The sequence below is a fragment of the Oryx dammah genome, unplaced genomic scaffold, assembly GCF_014754425.2.
Source record: "Oryx dammah isolate SB20612 unplaced genomic scaffold, SCBI_Odam_1.1 HiC_scaffold_23, whole genome shotgun sequence".
Classification (NCBI taxonomy): Eukaryota; Metazoa; Chordata; class Mammalia; order Artiodactyla; family Bovidae; genus Oryx; species Oryx dammah.
Genome location: NW_024070207.1, coordinates 24,247,208 through 24,269,102, shown reverse-complemented (window position 1 = coordinate 24,269,102; position 21,895 = coordinate 24,247,208). Strand labels below are relative to the sequence as shown.

General features: G+C 37.8%; 1 protein-coding gene across 2 annotated transcripts in view; it reads right to left on the bottom strand.

Annotated features, from left to right (window-relative positions):
- Positions 1–4,875: 4,875 nt before the first annotated feature.
- Positions 4,876–21,895, bottom strand: part of DOCK11 (dedicator of cytokinesis 11) — a 174,749-nt gene continuing 157,729 nt past the window's right edge. For both annotated transcript variants that reach the window (XM_040265135.1, XM_040265136.1), the window contains 7 exons: positions 20,121–20,263; positions 18,715–18,830; positions 15,258–15,395; positions 11,509–11,691; positions 7,748–7,861; positions 5,272–5,487; positions 4,876–5,182 (listed from right to left, as the gene is read on the bottom strand). In XM_040265135.1, coding sequence (XP_040121069.1) covers positions 5,024–5,182; positions 5,272–5,487; positions 7,748–7,861; positions 11,509–11,691; positions 15,258–15,395; positions 18,715–18,830; positions 20,121–20,263 — 1,069 coding nt within the window. In that variant the 3' untranslated portion in view covers positions 4,876–5,023. The remainder of the gene's footprint in view (positions 5,183–5,271; positions 5,488–7,747; positions 7,862–11,508; positions 11,692–15,257; positions 15,396–18,714; positions 18,831–20,120; positions 20,264–21,895) is intronic.

Genomic DNA, 21,895 nt, shown 5'->3' with positions numbered 1-21,895 from the left:
ACCAGGTCTTTGCTCACTCAGCCCACCACCCAATGGCACAAACTATTATTTTTCTTTAAAAACTCTAAACATGAGAACATCTGTCTCCAATGCGTCAGTTGTAGCATTTCATTCCATCTTGATGAAAAGGAAAGCTTTATGATGACTTCAAGAGAAATGGCATAGAACTTTGAGAAAACTGAAAAATTTTGGCAATTGATATGTCAGAGATTTTGTCTTAATCATAAAAGGATATTTGATAGAAATCAAAGGTTTCTACAATTGCTCTATTTGTTTGATAAATAAGTCTGCCTTAAGTGTAAATGGAAATTTTTCTTTCAGTCCTGCACTCAAATGTACTTTTATTTACTCTGTGAATATCCAGGTCTTACCTAGGTTATAGATTTCTCAGACTGGAAGACAGGTTAACAGATTAAGATTTTAACTTGTGTTTTAACACTAGTGGTTTACCTTGGCATGACTATCATACTTTAATCACAAAATTTACAAAATCAGGTGTTTTGGATCATTCAAATGAAGGAAGTGAAGGGAGGGAAACCCTAGGATTTTACTACTGCCACAATTTCAGAATAAGATTTTCTAGTTTAAGTGAGTAGAATTTTCCAGGCTTAAAAATAGATGGTACCTATAAATAAATATGTAAACTTCTCCTAAATTTAACATTACTTTTGTTAAAATGCAAAACATCCTTTTTTCCTATGCAGAGAAGGGCTCTTTGATTTCTACGAAGGATAAATTCTGAAACAAACAACAACAACAACAACCCTTGAAGGTTTTGTAAAATAAGTATTTAAATGATCGGTTAAAAGCACAGTTTCCACTTCTTGAAATATGTCACATTGTTTGCTGTTCAGGCTGGCTGCCTCAAGCTAATGTCCAAAAAAATTCACAGCAAATTTATATACTTCAGTTCCTATTTTCTCCAATCCTAGAGTTATAATTCTAAAGCTTAAGAACTGATAATACAGAGAAATAATTCTTGATTTTTGCTTCGTTTTAAGGTCCTTGCCCTGCTGAAAATATTCTAAGGAAATACATTAATATAGTTAACTATTTTCAGTATCTAATGGGTGTAGGTTTCTACTTAGTAGACATAAAACTCTTATTTCAAATTTCTACTAATTGAAAAGATGAGATAATATTAACCTTATATATGTGAAAGTGAAAGTGAAGTCGCTCAGTCGTGTCCGACTCTTTGCGACCCAGTGGTCTGTAGCCTACCAGGCTCCTCCATCCATGGGATTCTCCAGGCAAGAATACTGGAGTGGGTTGCCATTTTCTTCTCCAGGGGCATATATGTGAAAGACACACCTAAAACCTTAATTAGTTGTGTTTAGGGGTTTCATATTTGTTAGTTTATTTTTAACTGCAGGTGTGCAATTTCAGTATTTGTTTTTATGGCAATTTCACAGGCATACCAGTGATGTAGGGAAAAGAAGCCTCAAACAAGGCCTTCTGTTGATACTTAATCTTGTTCTCCACTTTAAAACCACATATGTACTAAAAAGAAAATACTAGAGCATGTCAATTTCAAACATATGATTGTTGAAAAGAAATTCAGTATCAAACAGAAGGTGGTTAATTTAATATGCAAGTAAAATGAATCATTTTAGTTATGCCATTTTGTTTGTGAAGAAAAAGACCTGGTTAACTATAGAAATTCTTGAATTAAAACATAAAACATGGTTGTGTTCTCAGAGCCAAAACCAGAGTGATGTGACTCCCACAAGATGGTTTCATTTTGCGGTAATGTTACTCATTTGACTGCCTTCAAGGAAATATTGAGTTGGCCAAAAAGTTCTTTTGGGGTTTTCCATATGATGTTACAAGAAACCCAAATGAAGTTTTTGGCCAACTTCATTGCAATTATGATCGACAGTGGGAGATTTCTTTGCAGTGTCCAATGTCAATCAATTTTTTAAAAACTTTTATTTTGTATTGGAGTAGAGCCAGATAATAATGCTGTGACAGTTTCAGGTGGACAGCAAAGGGCTCAGCCATACATATATGTGTATCTGTTCTCTTAACTCAACCGTTTTACTGTTTAAGTCGTTAGTTGTTACAGTAGTCCACAATACTAATTTTGGAAAGAGAAGCTTTCGGGCAGATTCCTGAATTAGACTTGTTGAATCTTGAGCCCTATAAGACCATGACTCCTTTTGTGGATCCCCCTGCCCCCCGCCAGCCAGACAACCACCCCCAGCTCTATTGAGACACAATTGATATGGAACACTGTGTACATTTAAGGTGTATGTGTTGATTTGATGCATGTATATATTGTGAAATGATTACATTAGAGTTCATCACCACACATAATTACCATTTTGGACAGAGTAAAAACATTTAAATCTACTTTCTTAGCAACGTTCAAGTATATAATAAAATCTTCTTCACTATAATCACTATATACATTAGATATCCAGAACATAGTCATCCTGTAAGTGGAAATTTGTACCCTTTGACCAAAATCACCCTATTTTTGGTATCCCTCTGGCTACCACCATTCTACTTTCTGCAGCTGCAAGTTTGGCTTAAGATTCCCCGTATAAGTAACATTGTACAGTATTTGTCTTTCTCTTTCTCAGATTTATTTCACTTAGCATAATACCCTCAACATCCATCTGTGTTGTCACAAATAGTAGGATTCCCTTCTTTCCTTTGACTACATGAGCCATGTCTTCTTCATCCATACATATGGATCCATTTCATGTTTCCATAACACTAATTAGCATCGTTTCACTTCAACAGGAAGAACTTTTCTCAGCATTTCTTGGAAGACAGGTCTAGTGGTGATGGACTCCCTCAGCTTTTGTTTTCCTGGAAAAGTACTGATCTGTCCATTTCTGAAGGACAAATTTGCTGGGTGGAGTATCCTTGGTTGGCAGTTATTTTTCCCTTTCAGAACTTGAAAAATATCATCCTACCCTCTCCTAGCCTGTAAGGTTTCTGCTGATAGCATCCCACAGATCATGTAGGCTTTCTTCACTCTTCATCCTTATCTTCTCCTCTGACTCCATAATTTCAAAGGTCTAGTATTTTAATGCAGATTAGTACTTCTCCTTGATCCATTCTGTTTTTAACACTCTCTATTTCAGTTTTAACTTCATTCATTGTATTCGTAAGTGCCAGGAAATGTTTGGCTCTTTTTATGAGATTTCCATCTCTGTTTAACTCCTCATTTTGTCTGTGTATTATTTTCCTGATTTTACTAAATTTTCTATTTTACTGTAGCTCATTGAGCTTCCTTAGAAAAACTATTTTGAATTCTTTCTTGGATAAGCTGCAGATCTCCATGTCTTTCTTACTATAAGATTGTTATGATCCTTTGGGGTGTCATATTTCCTTCATTTTTCATGTTCCTTGAAATTTTGCATTGCTATCTTCACATTTGAAATGGCAGCCACCTTCAACCAATTTTACTGACTGAGGGTGAGAAATACTTTCCATCTGTCCTGCTAGGGATTCTGAGGCTTTCATAGACCTTCTATGGATATACCTGCTCTGCAATTCTGGCTCCCACATATGACAGAATTCATAACCACATATGTCTTTTCTCCATCATGTAACACACAAGGTCAGGTGCAAACAGCCTTCCATTTGATTTCCCAAGGGTGGTGCTACTTGTGTTCTCTCCCTGGCCCACAAACTTTGGCTGGCTTTCTGCACATGCTCAGTATCCATCTGCTAGAGCTGGCTCTCACTGCCTTCAGCAGCAAGCACATAGATCCAGCTACAGGATGGAAGAGAGTGTGGTTGAGGCACATGGAGCACAGGGGGTGCCTGTGGGCCAGTGGGGGACCCACAGGCTAAATATCTCTAGGGATGTGTTGGCAGGCTTTTTCGTGGAGTCCATGACGTGGTTAGTAGGGTCTGTTTGCGTGTAATGCCCTCTAAGAATCCTATCTGCTGCTCTCTCAGCCTCTCTCTGCCTCCATCATTCAGCTCACATCTCAGTACTCTGGATAGAGCAAGAGAGAAATGGGCCTCTTTGGGAGCATCCTGTGCTGCTGGGAAACACAGCACCCCTCCATATGCTCTCACTTTTCCCTGCGTTAGAAATCAAGGGTGAGAAAGTCTCTCTTGGCACTGAGCTGTGCCACCTTGTGGAAAAGGTGACATGAATAAATCAAACTATTCCTCTTACCCTCTTCAATGCATTCAAACTTGTATAATTTTTGCTCCAATAACATGCTGGAACTTCTCCACTGGACTTCTGGACTTCCCCCAAGGCTTTCTCGTCTGTGGGTGATTATCGAAAACAAGTGTTCTCCAAGGGATCCTAGACTGCAGCTGACAGGGGCTGGAGCCAGCTCATAGGCCACTGCAAGGTCCACAGACAGCACACAGGTCTGTCTGCCCATTATCTGATACATGGCGGGGTAAAATTCCTCCAGGTCCCTTGGTATGTGGGGCTGGATCCCACAGCTCCCACAAAGGCACTTCATCCATGTATGGATGCCAAATTGTTCTTGAGATGGGTATACAAACAAACGACATATTACAGGGCCATCTAGCTGATGTGTGAATTCCCTTTTTTGTCTTTTTAGCATTTTCGAAAATATATTTCTTTCTTTATTTGCCTGCACTGGGTCTTAGTTGTAGCAGGTGAGACCTTTAGCTGCAGCATGCAGGATCTGATTCCCTGACCAGGGATAGAACATAAGCCCTGCACTGGGAGTGCAGGGAAGTCCTCTCAACTCCCCTTTAATACCAAGATCCTGTTATACTAAAATGGCTGTAGAGATAGAATTCATGGACAGTTGTTGGTAAAGTTGGGGCAGACAGGGGAAAATAAGTGATGTATGTTATCCAGAGCTTCCCATAAGCCCTCAGAAGAATTTAATCCGTGGCAGTCTTCCAGGGCGACGGTCTTGGGAAACAAACATTGAGCATCAGGCCTGGCCCTGTACTATTTAACTTATTCATGTACTCTTAATGAAAGCAGAAGGGAAATGAACAATCCAGTTTTCTTTTAGAACAACTTCTGCTCAACAGTGAGTGAGATGAAAGGTGAGCATATTTTTCAGAGCTCAATCATATCCCATTCATAGCTGCAAGCTACAAAGACAAAACTCCTTGGGCTAACTGAAGTTCCCCCTGACTTGAAGAACAGAAATACCTTACTTTTTCGATGAAGAAACTCTGCAACCAAAGCTGCTACGTGGACATAACACATTGCTGCCTGAAAAAGGAGACAAAGAAGGAACCATGAGATGGTGCTCCAGGGGTTTGGGAGGGCTTGTGTTTCAAAAAAAAGTCATAGGTAGTCACCTCTGAAAAATCTCCATTTTTTATATGAATCTTGGCCATGCTATCAAGCCATGTTTTCCTGAGCTCTGGGGTACTTGCGTAGGACTTGGCTAAGCTATACTGGAGATCAATTAGCATTTCAGGGTCCTTCTCATGCTCCTTCATTTGAGCTGTGGCCATAAGAACAGTACGGATTCTCTTGGTCAAGTCTTTGACTTCTGAGGGAAAAGCAGTTGCCTAATATCAAAACAAACAAAAAAGACATGTTTTTCAATGTTATCCATGTGCTCTAAGCCTAAGCAGCCCATCCTGGGAATAACATAGAACTTTTACCCCTTGTCAGAAATCTTGGTATTAGGTTCTTGGTTCTTGGCATGTGGGCATGCCTAAAGAGTTTTAAATTAATTCTTTAAACAATATTTTACTATCTCAGGCTTCAAAAGCACAGAGTTTGATGGTAGTATATTCCTAACACATAAAAGCACAGACTCTGGAGCCAGACTACCTGGTTTTGAACCCCACCTCCTCTGCTGTCAATTCAATGTCAATAAAGGTAATCCATATTCTCTTTTGCTGTGTAATTTTAGTTACAATGGTAACTAAAAATTGATACCTTACTATGTACCAAGCAGAGGCGTGGGCACTTTACATGTTTTAACTTTATAACAACATTATGAGTTAAGACTATTGTAATTCATTTTACCAATGAGAAAACTGAGATACACAGCAGTTAAGTAGTTTGGCCAAAGTCGTGAAGTTGGTAAGTGGTAGAGACAGGACTGACACTCAGGCAGTTAGGCTACAGAGCTCATGACCTTAGTCACTCTTCCATCGACACACTACCATATGTATTAACATGAAAACCAATTTCCAATTATGTAAAAAAGAGTTTATGAATCACAGAACACTCTGAAGAGGTTAAATACATCATTACTTTCTCTTAAAGGGTTGCTTTTATCTTCAAAAATAGGAAGTTAGAGCTTCCTATTCACCCCACGGGAGTAATCACAATTATATGTAGGGTTCTGAGAAGAGTAGGGACAGGTACAGGCCTTAAGGAGCTTTTCAATGTGAATATCACCAAAGGTGGAGAAAATAATTTTCCAAAGAGTCTTCTTTAAAGATGACTTTTAAAAATTGTTATTGATATGTGTGTGTGTGTGTGTATATATATATATATATAGATAGATAGATAGATAGATAGTCTCTTCATATACATTAATAGAGATTTCATTTACTGGGAGAAATCTATACCTTTGTTGTAATAGAGTTTATTGGTAATGATTGCCCTACCAGAATAAAACTGTCATTTCACAAATGAGTCATGAAAAAGATTTCCTATCACGGAGGGCTAAAACAGACCCCATTTACTTCGAAAAAGTTGGCAGTCTAACTTTTATATAACATGGATTTAAGGATGGTAAAAAATGGAAAATACTCTTAGGGTATGAGTAAAAGATGCTAAAGGACATAAGCTATTTCTGTGCTCATGGGATTAGTTGGAGCATATACTGATTTCCTAAGGAACCAGTAGAACTGGCTGAAAAGTTCTACTTTCCCAGCCTGAGAATGGCTGGCACTATTCAGTGTTTTTAGTTTTTTTCAGTCTAAGCAATATTCCTATGGGAATATGTTTCGGTACAAAGATTTGACACGTCCCAAACATCAAGTATGCTATGACTGCAAACTTTTTTTTTCCCAGATTTTACACAAATTCTCAAATTATGCTGGAAGATGACCTTTCCCAAGAATGGGGACAATTCCTCTGGGAGGAAATGTTCTCTATTGGCAAAGGAGTCTTCTTCCCTTCTACATGTACATCACTGAAGAACAGAACCTACTCTCCATACAACAGAACAACAAATAAACTTTTACAACGTTCTAGGTTTTAGGTATATAGGTAGGTCTGAGGAGTGGTGGTCAGGGTCATGGGTTTGACCTCAGCCAATGGTTACCTGAGAACGATAGCCTTGGACATGGGTTTGCCAATGAGTATCTCTGGTAAGCCCCAGTTAACAGATGATTCTTTCATCTTGGAATATCATATAGTAATGAATCCCTTCTGTGTCATTTCTCATCTGCTGACAAAGGATCCAGCAGCTATTAGCAACTCTAGTGAGTGATATTTTGTGAAATTTCCAACTCAGTGTTTAATTAACCAATCTTATAAATGGTAACAACGGTTGAGAAAAAACTCATTTCTTTGCTGAGTAAGTCTAAAACTCAACCCCAGAAAAAATTCAAATCCTATCATAAACACAGTATAGTCATTCATCCATCCATTCAACTAATCCTGAATATTTACTGTGTACCTGGCAGTGTTCTAGGTGCTAGAGGTACAGGGATGTACGAGACAAAGCCTTGACTTGTGAAGCTCAAATTCTATACACTTGATACTATATAAATGTTGTGAATCCAGTGCAGAGTTTACCTTGAGAAGTGAAACTCCCCTGACAATGAACATGGTTCTAATTTTTCACTTAAAGTGAGAACATACCTTCATAGGTCTGTCACTGTTTGCAAAGTTATTGATAATGAATAAAGACTCCTGAAATCTCGATCCTCCACTTAGTGCTACATCTGCTATCAGCTGGCTTACAGCAATTATTATCTGTGGAAAGAAGAAAACACCATCTTTCAAATGTCTTTTGAACATGTTGCTTGTTTTCTTCAATGTACAAATCCATAGGCATTCATATGAAATGCTTCTTTTAAAGATTTAGAGTTTCAAGAAAAGCTATTCTCTTCGTACACGAGGGGTTTAAATTCTTCTATTGAAACAGCAATGGTAGGCACTTCCCTGGTGGCTGAGTGGTAAAGAATCTGCCTGCCAATGCTGGAGACATGGATTCGATTCCTGGTTCGGGAAGATCCCACATGCCACAGAGCACTGTGCCACAACTAGTGTGTCCGCACTCTAGAGCCTGTAAGCTCTAACTACTGAGCCCATATGCCATGGCTACTGAAGCCTGCGTGTCCTAGAGTCCATGCTCTGCAACACGAGAAGCCACTGCAGTGAGAAGCTGGCACACAGCAATGAAGAGCAGCCCCTACTCATTGCAAATAGAGAAAAGGCTACACAGCAATAAGAATCCAGCACAGGCAAAAATAAACAAAAAATAATTTTTTAAGCTAAAGACAAAGTCATATCATTTTAAAAAATATCAACTTCAGTAAAGCTACAAGATACAAACAAACTTTCTACAGAGAAATCCCTTGCATTCCTATACACTAACAATGAAAAATCAAGAGAAATTAAGGAACAACTCCTTCATTACTTCAACAAGAGTAAAAACCTAGGAATAAACCTACCTAAAGGGACAAAAGACTCAAATGCAGAAAACTATAAGACACTGATGAAAGAAATCAAACCCAACACAAACAGATGGAGACATACACCATGCTCATAGATAGGAAAAAAATCAGTATTGTGAAAATGACCATACCCATATTACCCAAAGCAATCTACAGATTCAATGCAATCCCTATCAAATTACCAATGACATTTTTCACAGAACTAGAACAAAAAATTTTACAATATGTATGGAAAGACAAAAGACCCCAAATAGCCAAAGCAACCTTGAGAAAGAAAAATGGAGCTAGAGGAATCAACCTTGCTGACTTCTGACTATACTACAAAGCTACAGTAATCAAGACAGTATGGTATTGGCACAAAACCAGAATTATAGATCAATGGAGGTTCCTAGTTTCAAATTTTATTGAGATTTCTCTTGGTTTGATGTGAAAAATCTTCCAAACTCATAGCACAGCTAGACCTGAAACCATTTTCATAATTAGTGAACTGATAAATGGTAGATACAGGTATCTACCTTCAGTATGCTTGCTAGTTAGTAGTTTTGGCAAAGCTGGGAATAAATGACATTTCTTTGATGGTTTCTCATTTCTTTTCACTAGTCTATCTCAGTGTGCTGGACTTCCAACTCCAGTGCCTCAGCTCTCTTCTTTGTTTCTGACTAGGGCCTATCTAAATAGTTTAGACAGTAGTACATATTATAGCCTATACACTACATAATGATAACAGTATAATGCCATATAATGGTGCTTTTAGGCCTCACTGATGGCTCAGCAGTAAAGAATCTGCCTGCAGTGCAGGAGATGTTGGTTTGATCCCAGGGTCAGGAAGATACCCTTGAAGAAGGCATGGCAAGCCACTCCAGTACTTTTGGCTGGAGAATCCCATTAAGAGAGGAGCCTGGTGATCTACAGTCCATAGGGTCACAAAGAGTTAGACACGACTGAAGCAACTGAGCTTCAACTTGTACCATGCATACTAGTACCATGTATGCATGGTACTTTTAAATCTCTCAGGCTCCTTTTAATGAATGCTTATATGATTCAGGCTAAGGTGTTAGTGGCCAGAAGCTTTACCATCAGTCCTGATAAGCAAGATACTGTAGGAGTTGGGTGTAGGCTCTTGAGTCCAGCTGACCTAGATTCAAACTTTGACTTTATCAATTACGAACTGAATAGCTTTGAGAAAATGAATTAACCCCTGTGCCTCACTTTCCTTAAAGGCAATATAGGGATAATAACAATACCTACATTATAGAGCTGTTATGAGGATTTAAAAGATCATAATCATAAGACTACAAGTAATCAGTTTATTTAGCACTTAGAACCAGAGTCTGCAATTTATTAATTCACTTCTATTTGAATATAGGACTTGAGACAAATTGATGTTTTAACACAGAAGAATGGACCCTAATAGGGAAATTCAAAAATTCAGCACACTAATTGCAGAAATGCTTTGTAGGAAGGTGGTATTCAAGTGACATCTCTAAGAAAGCAAGTATTAGACACCCTAACATATAATGCTAGACCTAGTATCCAAAAAGAACTAGATGCAACATTTTACAGAAAGCATATACTTCTATCAGAGTTTCCCATCTCTCATGACGTCTCTAAAAAGCTACTTATGGCCGTTTCCTTATTTATAACCCAGTCTCCAACAAACAAATGCAATGAGACTGACCATGGCAGTAAAGATAGAAATATGACCACGCATTTCCCATATTATAAAGAGGGCAACTGAGCCAAGAACTCCCAACTGTGTTTCAGTTCACACCTGTTTCATCACACAAACAAAAAATTATGGAGATGTTGAATAACAACTGCCACATACTAAGTGTCTATATGAGCTAGGCATTTTGTGCCTGGTACTACACACACTTTATTTTTAACCCTCATTATAAACCCCACAAGCTAAAACATACTTGGCCTCATTTTACAGATGAGGCAAATAGTTAAGACAAACTGAGTAACTTCCCTGCCACTGCTGCTGCTGCTGCTAAGTTGCTTCAGTCGTGTCCGACTCTGTGCGACCCCATAGACAGCAGCCCACTAGGCTCCCCGTTCCTGGGATTCTCCAGGCAAGAACACTAGAGTGGGTTGCCATTTCCTTCTCCAATGCATGAAACTGAAAAGTGAAAGTGAAGTTGCTCAGTCATGTCCGACTCTTAGCGACCCCATGGACTGCAGCCAACCAGGCTCCTCTGTCCATGGGATTTTCCAGGCAAAAGTACTGGAGTGGGGTGCCATTGCCTTCTCTGGAGTAACTTCCCTAGAGTCACATATTAAGTAAGTAGCTAAGCTATTATTTAAGTCCAGGTAGGTATGTTTCCAAAGTCCATGTTTTCCACTAAACTTTGAGACTTTGCTCATTTTTTAACTAACTGGGCATGCTGGAGCATGATAAAATACAAGTACTTTATTTGTTACTTAATCATCTCTTTAATACTCACCATAACCATATGAGGTAGGTATGGATATTTACCACTGTTTTACTTATGAAGCATCTGAGGTACGGAGAGACTAAAGAAGTCCTCACTAAGGTCACACAGTGTGTGATACTTGTGGAATCTGGAATCTATGCTCTTAATATCTCTGTTCTCAAGCAGTGTTGTCCAATAGAAATAGGATATGAGTCATATGTGTAATATTAAATTGTCTAGCAGCCACATTAAAAAGTAAAAAGACATAAGTGGATTTTATTTTACTTAAACCAATATATCCAAAATATCATTTCAACATATAGTCAATATAAAACAATTGAGATATTTTACTTCTTTATACTTAATCTTCAAAAGTCATTATGTCCTGAATTGAGACTAGCCACATTTCAAGTGCCAGATGGCCACCTGTGGCTAATAGCGTTGTATTATCCTGGGGAGCTCTATACCTTAATGTAGAGAGGCTAAAGATTGAACACAAGAAAGAGAAGCTTCGGTTTTCACTGACCTGCAGATGTGTCCTTAAAAAGGTTTTCCTTTTGGTGTACTCAAAGTTGTTTCTCATCAGAAGATACAAAAGTGCAGAGGCTTCATTCCTGGTTGAGCTAATCTTTGACGTGCAGCACTTTAAAACCTCATAGCAAAACGCAGCACACATGTTTACCCTTCCTTTGAAAAAGGCCGAGGGAAACTAAACAATAGGAAAACATAAATAATTATCTGAAAAGCCATAAAACAGATATCAATCAACTATCAAGTGCCTACAGTATTCTCCCTAAAACTAAGCTGGGTGCGTTGAGGATACACAATCAACATAAGATTAGGGTACCGCTCTGGAGAACCCAAGCTAGATAAAAACATAAAGAGCAGCATGTATAATGAATGATTGAAATCATGACTCATTTCATGATGATGGTCTCAATTTGGGCCATAAAAATGGCAAGGCCAATCTGCATTACTTACTCTTTTGCTTTACATTTAAACAGTTCCTTATGTTATAAACTTCCAAATGCTAGGAAAATTATATCAAGAATCTATTCAGCAAATAAAGTTGATCTTTTAACAAAATGGAGTACAGACGAACTGTACACACAGAAACAGAAACATGTGCATCCTCTACTCATAAACAGTGTTGAGTAAAATACAGGTTGGCATAGAAAAAGTACAAAAGTGACTATCTAATCCTCAAAACAGGCAAGTGACAAAAGTATTGGAATGCATTCAATCTGCTTTGTGGAAAATAAGCTATACACAGAACATAGGCTTATTGCAAACTTCCATGCTTACATGTCTTGGCAAGTGAGTACTAAGCTGCTCCAGGGTACACAATGGATTTTTTCAAGGAGTGTGAAGCTAGATTCTTCCAAAATCATTCTCAGGAATGTTGGATTTAAACCCATATTATAGGAATCAAGGTAAGGCTAGGGCCTTATTTCAAAATTATTTCTCAGAAATACTGAATTTAAGTCCATATTATAGGAATCTATCTTCTTTTTATCACCTTAACATTAAGTACAATGCTTCTTACTGTTTATGCATCTTCATCTATTAATGAACATTTAATAAATGTTTCCTAGCTGGCATTGAAAAAATCTCATCAATGGTTTCACCAGATTAAATAAATCTTGTTGGGCAAGATACTTCTGTATATACAGGAAGGGAAGGCACAGTGGTAGAGTAGTTAATCTGCTATAGGAAGTCTTCTATCTATCACTTCTTTGAGTGGGCAATGACCAAAATTATCAATGACCTTGTAATGCCAATTCCAATGGGCTCCCTTTCTACCTTATCTTATTAGGCCACTCTGTACTGCATAATAATGCTGATACTCTCTTCTCCTTTGGCTTCTTTCTTGCCTTTCTTCCTATTTCTGTGACTGCTCTCTTTCATCTCCTCCATAGACTCCTCTTCCAACCCCTTCTATGTTGCTTTTCTCCAACATACTGCTCTTAACTTTTTCTTGTTGTTCTTGCTCTTCCAGGGGAACTTAAACCACTCCCATGGCTTCAACTGCCACTGGTATGCTGATGATCTCCCTAATTCACTCCATTCCAGCTAAACTGAACTTTCAGTTCCCAGAATTTCAAGCTCTATCCCTTCTCCTTAGAATGTTCTTCCCTGAGCTTTTCAAACGGCTGGCCCCTTTTCATGTTTCAGGTCTCATTTTAGAAGTGACAAACCCAAATTCCAACTATATGACATTCTGGAAAAGGCAAGACTGGGGAGACAGTAAAAAGACTGTTGATTACCAGGGGTGGTGGGGAGGGGAGTGGTGAATTGATGGCGATTTTTAGGGCAGTTAAAATACTTTGTTTGATACTAAGATGGGTAAACGCCATTTGTCCAAACCTATAGGATATGCACCAGGAATGAACCTTAATGTACACTGTGCACCTTGCAAGACTATTGTTTAGTTGCTAAGTCGTGTCTGACTCTTTTGCAACCACGTGGACTTTAGCCTGCCAGGCTCCTCTCTTCATGGGATTTCCCAGGCAAAAATACTGGAATGAGTTGCCATTTCCTTCTGAAGGTGATCTTCCCAGCACAGGGATTGAACCTGACTCTCTTGTATTATCAGCCGAGTTCTTTTTACCACTGACCCAACAGGGGAGCCCATGAGGAAGATTATTATGTGTCAATGTAAATTCATCAGTTGTAACAAATGCAGCACTCTGGTGGCAGATGTTGATAATGAGGGAGACTGTATGTATGTTTGCAGGGGTGGGGATATATAGGAAATTTCTTTATTTCCCATTGGATTTTGCTGTGAATTTAAAACTGATTTCAAAACATAAAGTCTTAATTTAAAAAATTAAAATATAAAAATAAGTGACAGACCCATCAAAAGTAACCCCCACAAATCATTATCCTCTATTTCACCACCTTGGTTCCTTCCAAGAGCTTGTTCCGATTACTATTTTATTTACTTATTTATTTTCTCTCCCCCTTCCACCCACTGAAATCTGCATGAGAGCAGAGATTATGCTTCTGTACTACATTCAAAGAGATTTTCCCATACCTGCAACAATTTTCTTAATACAAATCTAATTATGTTGCTTTCCTGCTTCCCAACACCTAAAAGATGAAATCTAACTGAAAAACATGAGGATACAACCATCTGGTCCCCATTGACCTCTTCAGTCTCATCTCAATTGCTGAGTCCAAACTAAATCCTAACTTCAGTGCTGCAGAGAAATGTTGCTCAATGAGTGTTTCCTGTCCTTCCATTTACCCTCAGTTCTCTGTAGGCTTCCTTTACCCTAATGGTATTTGTAGATGTGTATCAATGTGTGCTTTCCTCTACTGGACAATAAGCCCTCAGACTGTATCTTTGACACAAAGTCTGACACCAGTAATTACACATCCAGTCACTGTTCATTAGATAAATTATTTCTGAATCTCTTTCCCTTAGTTTCTTTTCATATGCTTCCACTGAACTCAGTTTTCCATTTATTTCTTTATTCAAGAAATTGCATTAAAGAATGGCAATTTAAAAATAAACCTTCAAAATCATCTACTTTTCTATCAATTTGGGACAATAAGTTGCCATGCAAATAATGACAAAAAAAGTTGCTCAGTTAGCCTATTCTACAAAAAACTGAATTTGTCTTGTTGGAGTTACACGTACCAGAGTGGAAGCCTAGACTGTGCCTTTCCATAATTTTAACTCCATCTAGGTTTCTGATGCTTAACAGACCAGCAATAAATTTTTGCTGAGTCATATTTGTTCCTAAAAACCTAGTCTGAAGTTTTAGTTTACATGACGTAAATGGCCTGAAAATCTGGAGCCCACAGATACAATTAGTACTGAAAGGAAGGATTTATTCATCTAAACATGTATTAAGTGCCTATCACTTGCAAGATATCATACAAGGCCCTGGGGTTTTGTAACTTGTCTCTGCTTTCAAAGTGATTATACATGAGTGCACTCACAATTTATATATCTTCAGCATGATAATACTTTAAAAAGAAACCAAAGAGAAGAAATATTGGCAGTTGATAACTTTACCATGACACTCCTCAAAGGAGCCTACTGGGGGAAAAAAAAAAAAAAGGAATAACAAGATGAAATTAAAAGCACGTGCTGATTTTAGGGAATTCGTGATCAGGCCCTCTTTCTGTATTTTGCTGTTCTGTATTAATGTTTATGAAGGCAGGATTTAATGGCTTCATTAGCTGAGGTTTGGAGATCCTGTTCCCCTGATCTTTTTTACCGAGAAGCAAGGCCACTCACAGCCACAAAGATTTGTTCCTTACCTTACTAATGAACGCTCGCAGTGACGCAAAAACATGTTTCAGCGATACTTCAGACTGCCCATTTTTAAGAAAAGCAAGATGAATATCAAATACTTTTTTCATTAATGGGTTGTGGCCATCATTATTTAAAAGTTGACTCTAGAAAACATAAAAAAGCTTTTTTTGACAAATAGTTTATGCTGCTCCCCCTAAAATGAGAGAACAGACTTTACCAATACCTGTTCATCAAACCACTGCTTGAAAAATAACAATAAGAAGCTTAACATAATCTAAAAACATTTCTGCCATCTTTCAACTTGGAAATCTCAAAATACTATAAAAACTACTTAATAGCCTATAAGTAGGGTATACTTAATAGCCTACTTTTAAATAGATGAAAAAAATTCTTTTTCCAGTATACCACAGCAAATACAGAACTATTATGGGAAGTGTATTTTCTATTAACCTAATCAAATTGCTTCTTAATTAAGAGATCAGTAAATTAAAAATGGATACATGATAACTGCTGCTGCTGCTGCTAAGTTGCTTCAATCATGTCCGACTCTGTGTGACCCTACAGACGGCAGCCCACCAGGCTCCCCTGTCCCTGGGATTCTCCAGGCAAGAATACTAGACTGGGTTGCCATTTCCTTCTCTAATGCATGAAAGTGAAAAGTGAAAGTGAAGTTGCTCAGTCGTTTCTGACTCTTAGTGATGCCATGGACTGCAGCCTACCAGGCTCCTCTGTCCATGGGATCTTCCAGGCAAGAGTACTGGAGTGGGTTGCCATTGCCTTCTCCGACAGCCTTTGTATTTCTCTGACAGAAACAAAGTAATGTAAGAATTAAGGAAAACATCAATTCTATTTTAAAATTCTATCATCCATTTCATTTTAAAATGTATGTGTAGTGTATGTCTAGCCACTGGAGACAATTAAACGCTCTATGAGTAGAGATAATAACAGGTATCACAATTGAAAGACTACACAAACTGTTTAAAGGTTCCTTAGATACTAATCAGGAATAGGCTGCAGAATCTCTTTATGAAGTATTAAATTTGTTCTGATTAATGTGCAACTCAAATTCATTTTTTATTGTGCCAGTAAATAAGATATTTGATTTCAAAATGTGCACTCTTATTCCTTCCTTCTATTCAAATATTTCTTAATTTATTTAACATACCTCTCTTGGTAGATGATAGGCACTATCCTAAGCACTTTAGAAATATCAACTCACTTTTTTATTGTGAGACTGGAGGTGGAAAGGGGGACTGCATATGGGCACCAAGGATCTTTTTGAGATGATGGGAATGATTGGATTGTAATGACTGCACAACTCCGTAAACTTACTAAAGTAAAGATATAAAAGACTAGAAATTGTAGAGAAGTATCTATTGGTTTGTGACCCTTTCTGCTTAGAAAAGAATGCATTGGATAATGTCTTCAGCCCTGCTCTCCTATCCCTTAAGAAACCAATTAGCAGGTTACAAACTGGCCATAAGTAACAACAAAAAACCAAAACCATATGACTATTTGTGACAGATTTAATGGTAACACTGATAGCCAGAATCCAAGTATGGTGCTCCATCTTTCTGGCTCCTCCCTTGAAGTCAAGTGAAGTGAAGTCGCTCAGTTGTGTCCAGCTCTTTGCGACCCCATGGACTTTAGCCTACCAGGCTCCTTGGTCCTTGGGATTTTCCAGGCAAGAGTACTGGAGTAGGTTGCCATTTCCTTCTCCAGGGGATCTTCCCGACCCAGGGATCAAACCCGGGTCTCCCACATTGTAGGCAGACGCTTTACCATCTGAGCTACCAGGGAAGCCCAAAACCATATGCATATTTGTAACAGATCTAATGGTAACACTGATAGCCGGAATCCCAGAATAATGCTCCATCTTTCTGGTTCCTCCCATAGCTTACTTAAAAGCATGGGGTAGTGGTTAGAAGCAAGGACTCTTGTGATAACTAGCCAAGATTAAATCCCTGATCTGCTACTGACTAGCTTCACTTTTCTCACTTTAAAATGGGAAAAATAATAGTATCTACATTACAAAGCTAGTGTGAGGATTAAAGGTGAGTTAATATTTGTGCTTTTAAGTTGACTGAGGTTTAATTTATATACAACAAAATTTAGCTATTTAAAACTTATTATTCAATTATTTTTAGTAAAGTTACAGAGTTGTGCAGTCATTGGCAATCCACTCATTCCCATCATCTCAAAAAGATGCTTGGTGCCCATCTGCAGTCCTCTTTTCTCCCTCCAGTCCCACAATAAAAAAGTGAGTTAATATTTCTAAAGCACTTAGGATGGTGCCTGTCATCTAACAGAGACTGTCAACTAACAAGAGATGTATGTTACATAAATAAGAAATCTCTGACTAGGAGGAAGAAAAAACAATGCAAACCTTGAGACCAAATGTCTTATTTACTGGCATAATAAAAAATGAATTTGGGTTGATTTTAATCAGAACAAACTTAATACTTCATACAGAAATTCTGCAGTCTATTTCTCATTACTATCTTATTCAGTTTTCCCTTATAAGACTCTTTGAAAAGCATAGGCCTGGTTTCCATAGTAAATCTAGAGGCCTGAAGCAATTAACTGAATTACTTTGAGAAGGGAAAGAAAAGAAGAAAAATCTCTGTAACTCAGATGAAGAGCCAGCTTTCACTTGTGACTTCTCCCACTACTGTTGCCTCACATTATGGTTATATGGGCTCCCCGGTAGCTCAGCTGGTAAAGAATCCGCCTGCAATGCCAGAAACCTGGGTTCAGTCTCTCAGTTGGGAAGATTCCCTAGAGGAAGAAATGGCAACCCACTCCAGTATTCTTGCCTGGAGAATCCCAGGGACAGAGGAGCCTAGCAGGCTATAACCATGGGGTCACAAAGTCGGACACGACTGATGACTAAGCAAAGCACATAGTTATATAATGTTTATTCAAAGCAATCCAACATCCATTATCTCATTTTACACATTAAACAATGCTGCAAGATAAACTGCTTTCAATTTCTTCTTCTATTTTTTAATCCTAGCAATGATGATTTGTACTGAGAGGCAAGCATCTGAATAAAACCAATAAACCCCTGACAAGGGACGCCAGCCAGCCAGCCAGCCAGCCAGCCTGGATATCATCTGGCTTGACAAAACACCTCATCTCAACAGGTATTTGGACAGGCTGACTCAATCATAATTTAGGCTAAAAATGACTGGATATTTTCACAAAAGTATGAAAAAACCTGTTTTTAAACACACACACAAAAAAAAAAACAGAGAAGGGAAATGAAGAACAAATTATTAACAGTCCAACTCTCTCATTTTAAGGCTGAGTCTCAGTTATTTCTTGAGGTCACACTAGATCTGCCACCCAAGTTTCCTGACTGCTCACTGGGGGATTTTATACTAAGCTTCATCTGCCTAGTTAATTTTTGCATATTTTCTTTGCAATGATACCAACTGAATCCTAACTTTTCATTTTTACCTTGAAACACTGAGTGAAAAATGATATGGTATCTAATACTGTTAGGGAAACTTCCGTAGCTGTATTTCCTTCAAGAAGTGCCTGATGGAAAATGTCTGCTTCAGTTGTTGAAGAACCTGAAATTTTAAAAAAAAAAAGGAAATTAAAACTGTATGACACAGGTATTCACATAACAGTTTTGAATGATTTTCTCTCCCAAAGACTCAGAGAGAGAGCCAAGCAAAAAGACACCAGGCTCGCAAAGAACAAACTTAATACTTCATACAGAAATTCCGCAGTCTATTTCTCATTATTATCTCATTCAGTCTGCTCACCTGCAGACTTAATGAGTTTCGCTGTATTTACTCCTTAATCAAATATGATCTGGGTTAATCAATTCTGCTATTTTTTTTTTTACTTAAGCTCTGTATCAACAGCTCTGCAACAAATAAATAGGTGCCAACTTCTTTGTAGACAAGATGTGAGTGGTGAACTAGGTATGTAACTAAGAAATAACATGGGAGGCATTTTAGACTATGCTGCTAATTATATGTGCAAAAATGAGAAACTAATAGAAATGCAGCTACATTATGTACAGGGGTTCCCTATGGCCTGATGTTTTCAATGATGCCAGTGGTGTGAGACTTGTTTCTAAATATGAAGGAAAACAAAGCATCTGGGCCAACTGAAAGATATAGGTTCGTTACATTGTTACAAGTGACAAAAAACAAAGCTGAAGGCTGTACCACTTGCATTTTTTTTGAAAGGTCCTGAGTCTAGTAGCTCAGCATCCATCTGCTCAAGACATTTGTGTTTATTATTAGTCCTTATGGCAGAGCCAGTTCTGCTTGCTTCCTCTTGTGCAACCTCTAAAGGACTGTATGGAAATGAACGTTTTCTCACTCTTTGACTTTTTATTAAGATTTGCTTTTTAGAGGATAGCTTTCATTTATATGGCCCTCTAGCTTCCTCCTTGTCCTATTGAACTTGTCAGTATTTCAACCTGTGTGAAATACATCTTTGTCAAAATAGTATTTACAGTGCTCTAATTTCTACAGACAGCTCAGCATGGGTAATACCTTAATAATTACTGAATGAACAATAGTCACTCTAAACAAATATTATGTATACTATTATATTCAAATGTCATTATTTGCATTAAGGTATGGATAAAAGACATTGAATGTAAAATAATATAAGAATAATAATTCAATGAGAAAATTAATTTCCTTCATATTAAACTAAGAACTCACTATTAACTAAAATTGCTAAAAACAATCCATGCATATTTGATATTACATTCACATACGATGAAATGATTGTACAGAAACTGAGATGTGAAATGATCTCCAGCTGTACTGGTGATTTAGGTTAAATAGTATTAATGTCTGTTTCAAATGGGTACCCTACCCACATTCTGCACTTACTGTGATTAAGTGTAAATGAACTTTCCAGGCTACTAAGATGCTGAAGTCGGGCCTGCATTATTCCTGATCTGTTTCGGAGAGCTGGCATTGTTTGTGATTTTCGGTCTACTCCAAAGTGTTTTGACAGCCAGGCATCATGCACCCTAAAATAAATGTTAAAGTTAGGAAATGGATTACTCTAATACTGTATCTCAATGTTACATTTTTTTAAACTAATAAATGAATAGGTTTTCACATAATACTGTGCTATGCTCAATATTCTACCAATTATTATTTGGCTTAAATGAGACATCATTGGGAACTGTATAATGCTTTCTGTATATTTAAAATACCTTATACTACAAGAATACAAGTAAGGAATTTAGAGAATTTAAAGTTAGTTTCTTACTTTCCTTCCTCTTCTCAAAAATATCAGACAGTGGACAATATATCAGAGTAGACAATACTCCAATAAGATTCCATCTTTATCTCAGGAGATAAGGAAAGGCAAGAGTCAGAGAAAACAATGAGAGGGACACTCAAGAGTTGACATGGCAGAGGGTGGTTTCCTGGAGTCAGATATTTAAGAATAAGCACCTATCTAATCTGTTTCTGGACTGGAGTTAAACTTGGATCAGAATTTTTAAGATGTCTATTTGCACATTTTTATTTTGTTTTCCTTTAATTTTAGGGTTTCATTAAAAAAAATTAACAACTAGGTAATGCAGGGACTGAGAAAGAAGAGTTTGTCCATCCTCTAGTAAACACAGAAGGCAGGTCACCAGAATCTTAGAGGTTAAGGTTCATGGTGGTAGTTACCATACCAGTTCCCAACCAGCTCCCAGCGCTGGGAAGACAACAAAAATCGTCACCTGAATTATTAGGATGTCTCAGAGTCTCAGCAACAACCTAATCCAAATCACCTCTTTGGGCTTCCCTCATAGCTCAGTTGGTAAAGAATATGCCTGCAATGCAGGAGATCCCGGTTCGATTCCTGGGTCAGGAAGATCCCCTGGAGAAGGGATAGGTTACCCATTCCAGTATTCTGGCCTAGAGAATGCCATGGACTGCAAAGAGTCGGATACAACTGAGCGACTTTCACTTTCTTTCAAACTACCTCTTTAGTTTTTGGAAGTGCCATGAAATTTACTTTAATAAAGAAAATAATTCTATTTAAGTTCCTTTAATGACTAACTCTACCTCTGAAATATATCTTATCAAAATAAGCAAGTAATCTTTTCCGTAGGATCCCACAAACATTTTCTAAAGTATTTATTTCACTAAGACTTGCACAGCAAAAAGAAGAAAGAAATATATAATGCATGTTGCAATTACTATTTGGGATTTTGTATACATTACTAACTGAGGTGAATATTGATAGGTTGTAGACAAAAGTACACAACTGACAGTTGTCCTCACTTGACAATTTCTTGCCTTCACCTGGATCTAGTCTTTTCTCACATCCTTCAGAAGAGACAAGCATCTGTTCTAGGATTAGACCGGAAACTGTGCACATCAGTCTAACCATTACCCTTGGAAAACTTTAAAAAAAAAAAGTATCACTTCACATCAGGTTAATTTCAACTTTAAGTTGAGAAGCATTAAATAAATCATGAGTATCTTAAAGAAAGTGAAAGTGAAAGTGAAGTCGCTCAGTCGTGTCCGACTCTTTGTGATCCCATGGAGTGCAGCCTACCAGGCTCCTCCGTCCATGGGATTCTCCAGGCAAGTACACTGGAGTGGGTTGTCCTTTCCTTCTCCAGACATGAGTATCTTAGAAGTGAAGTCACTCAGTC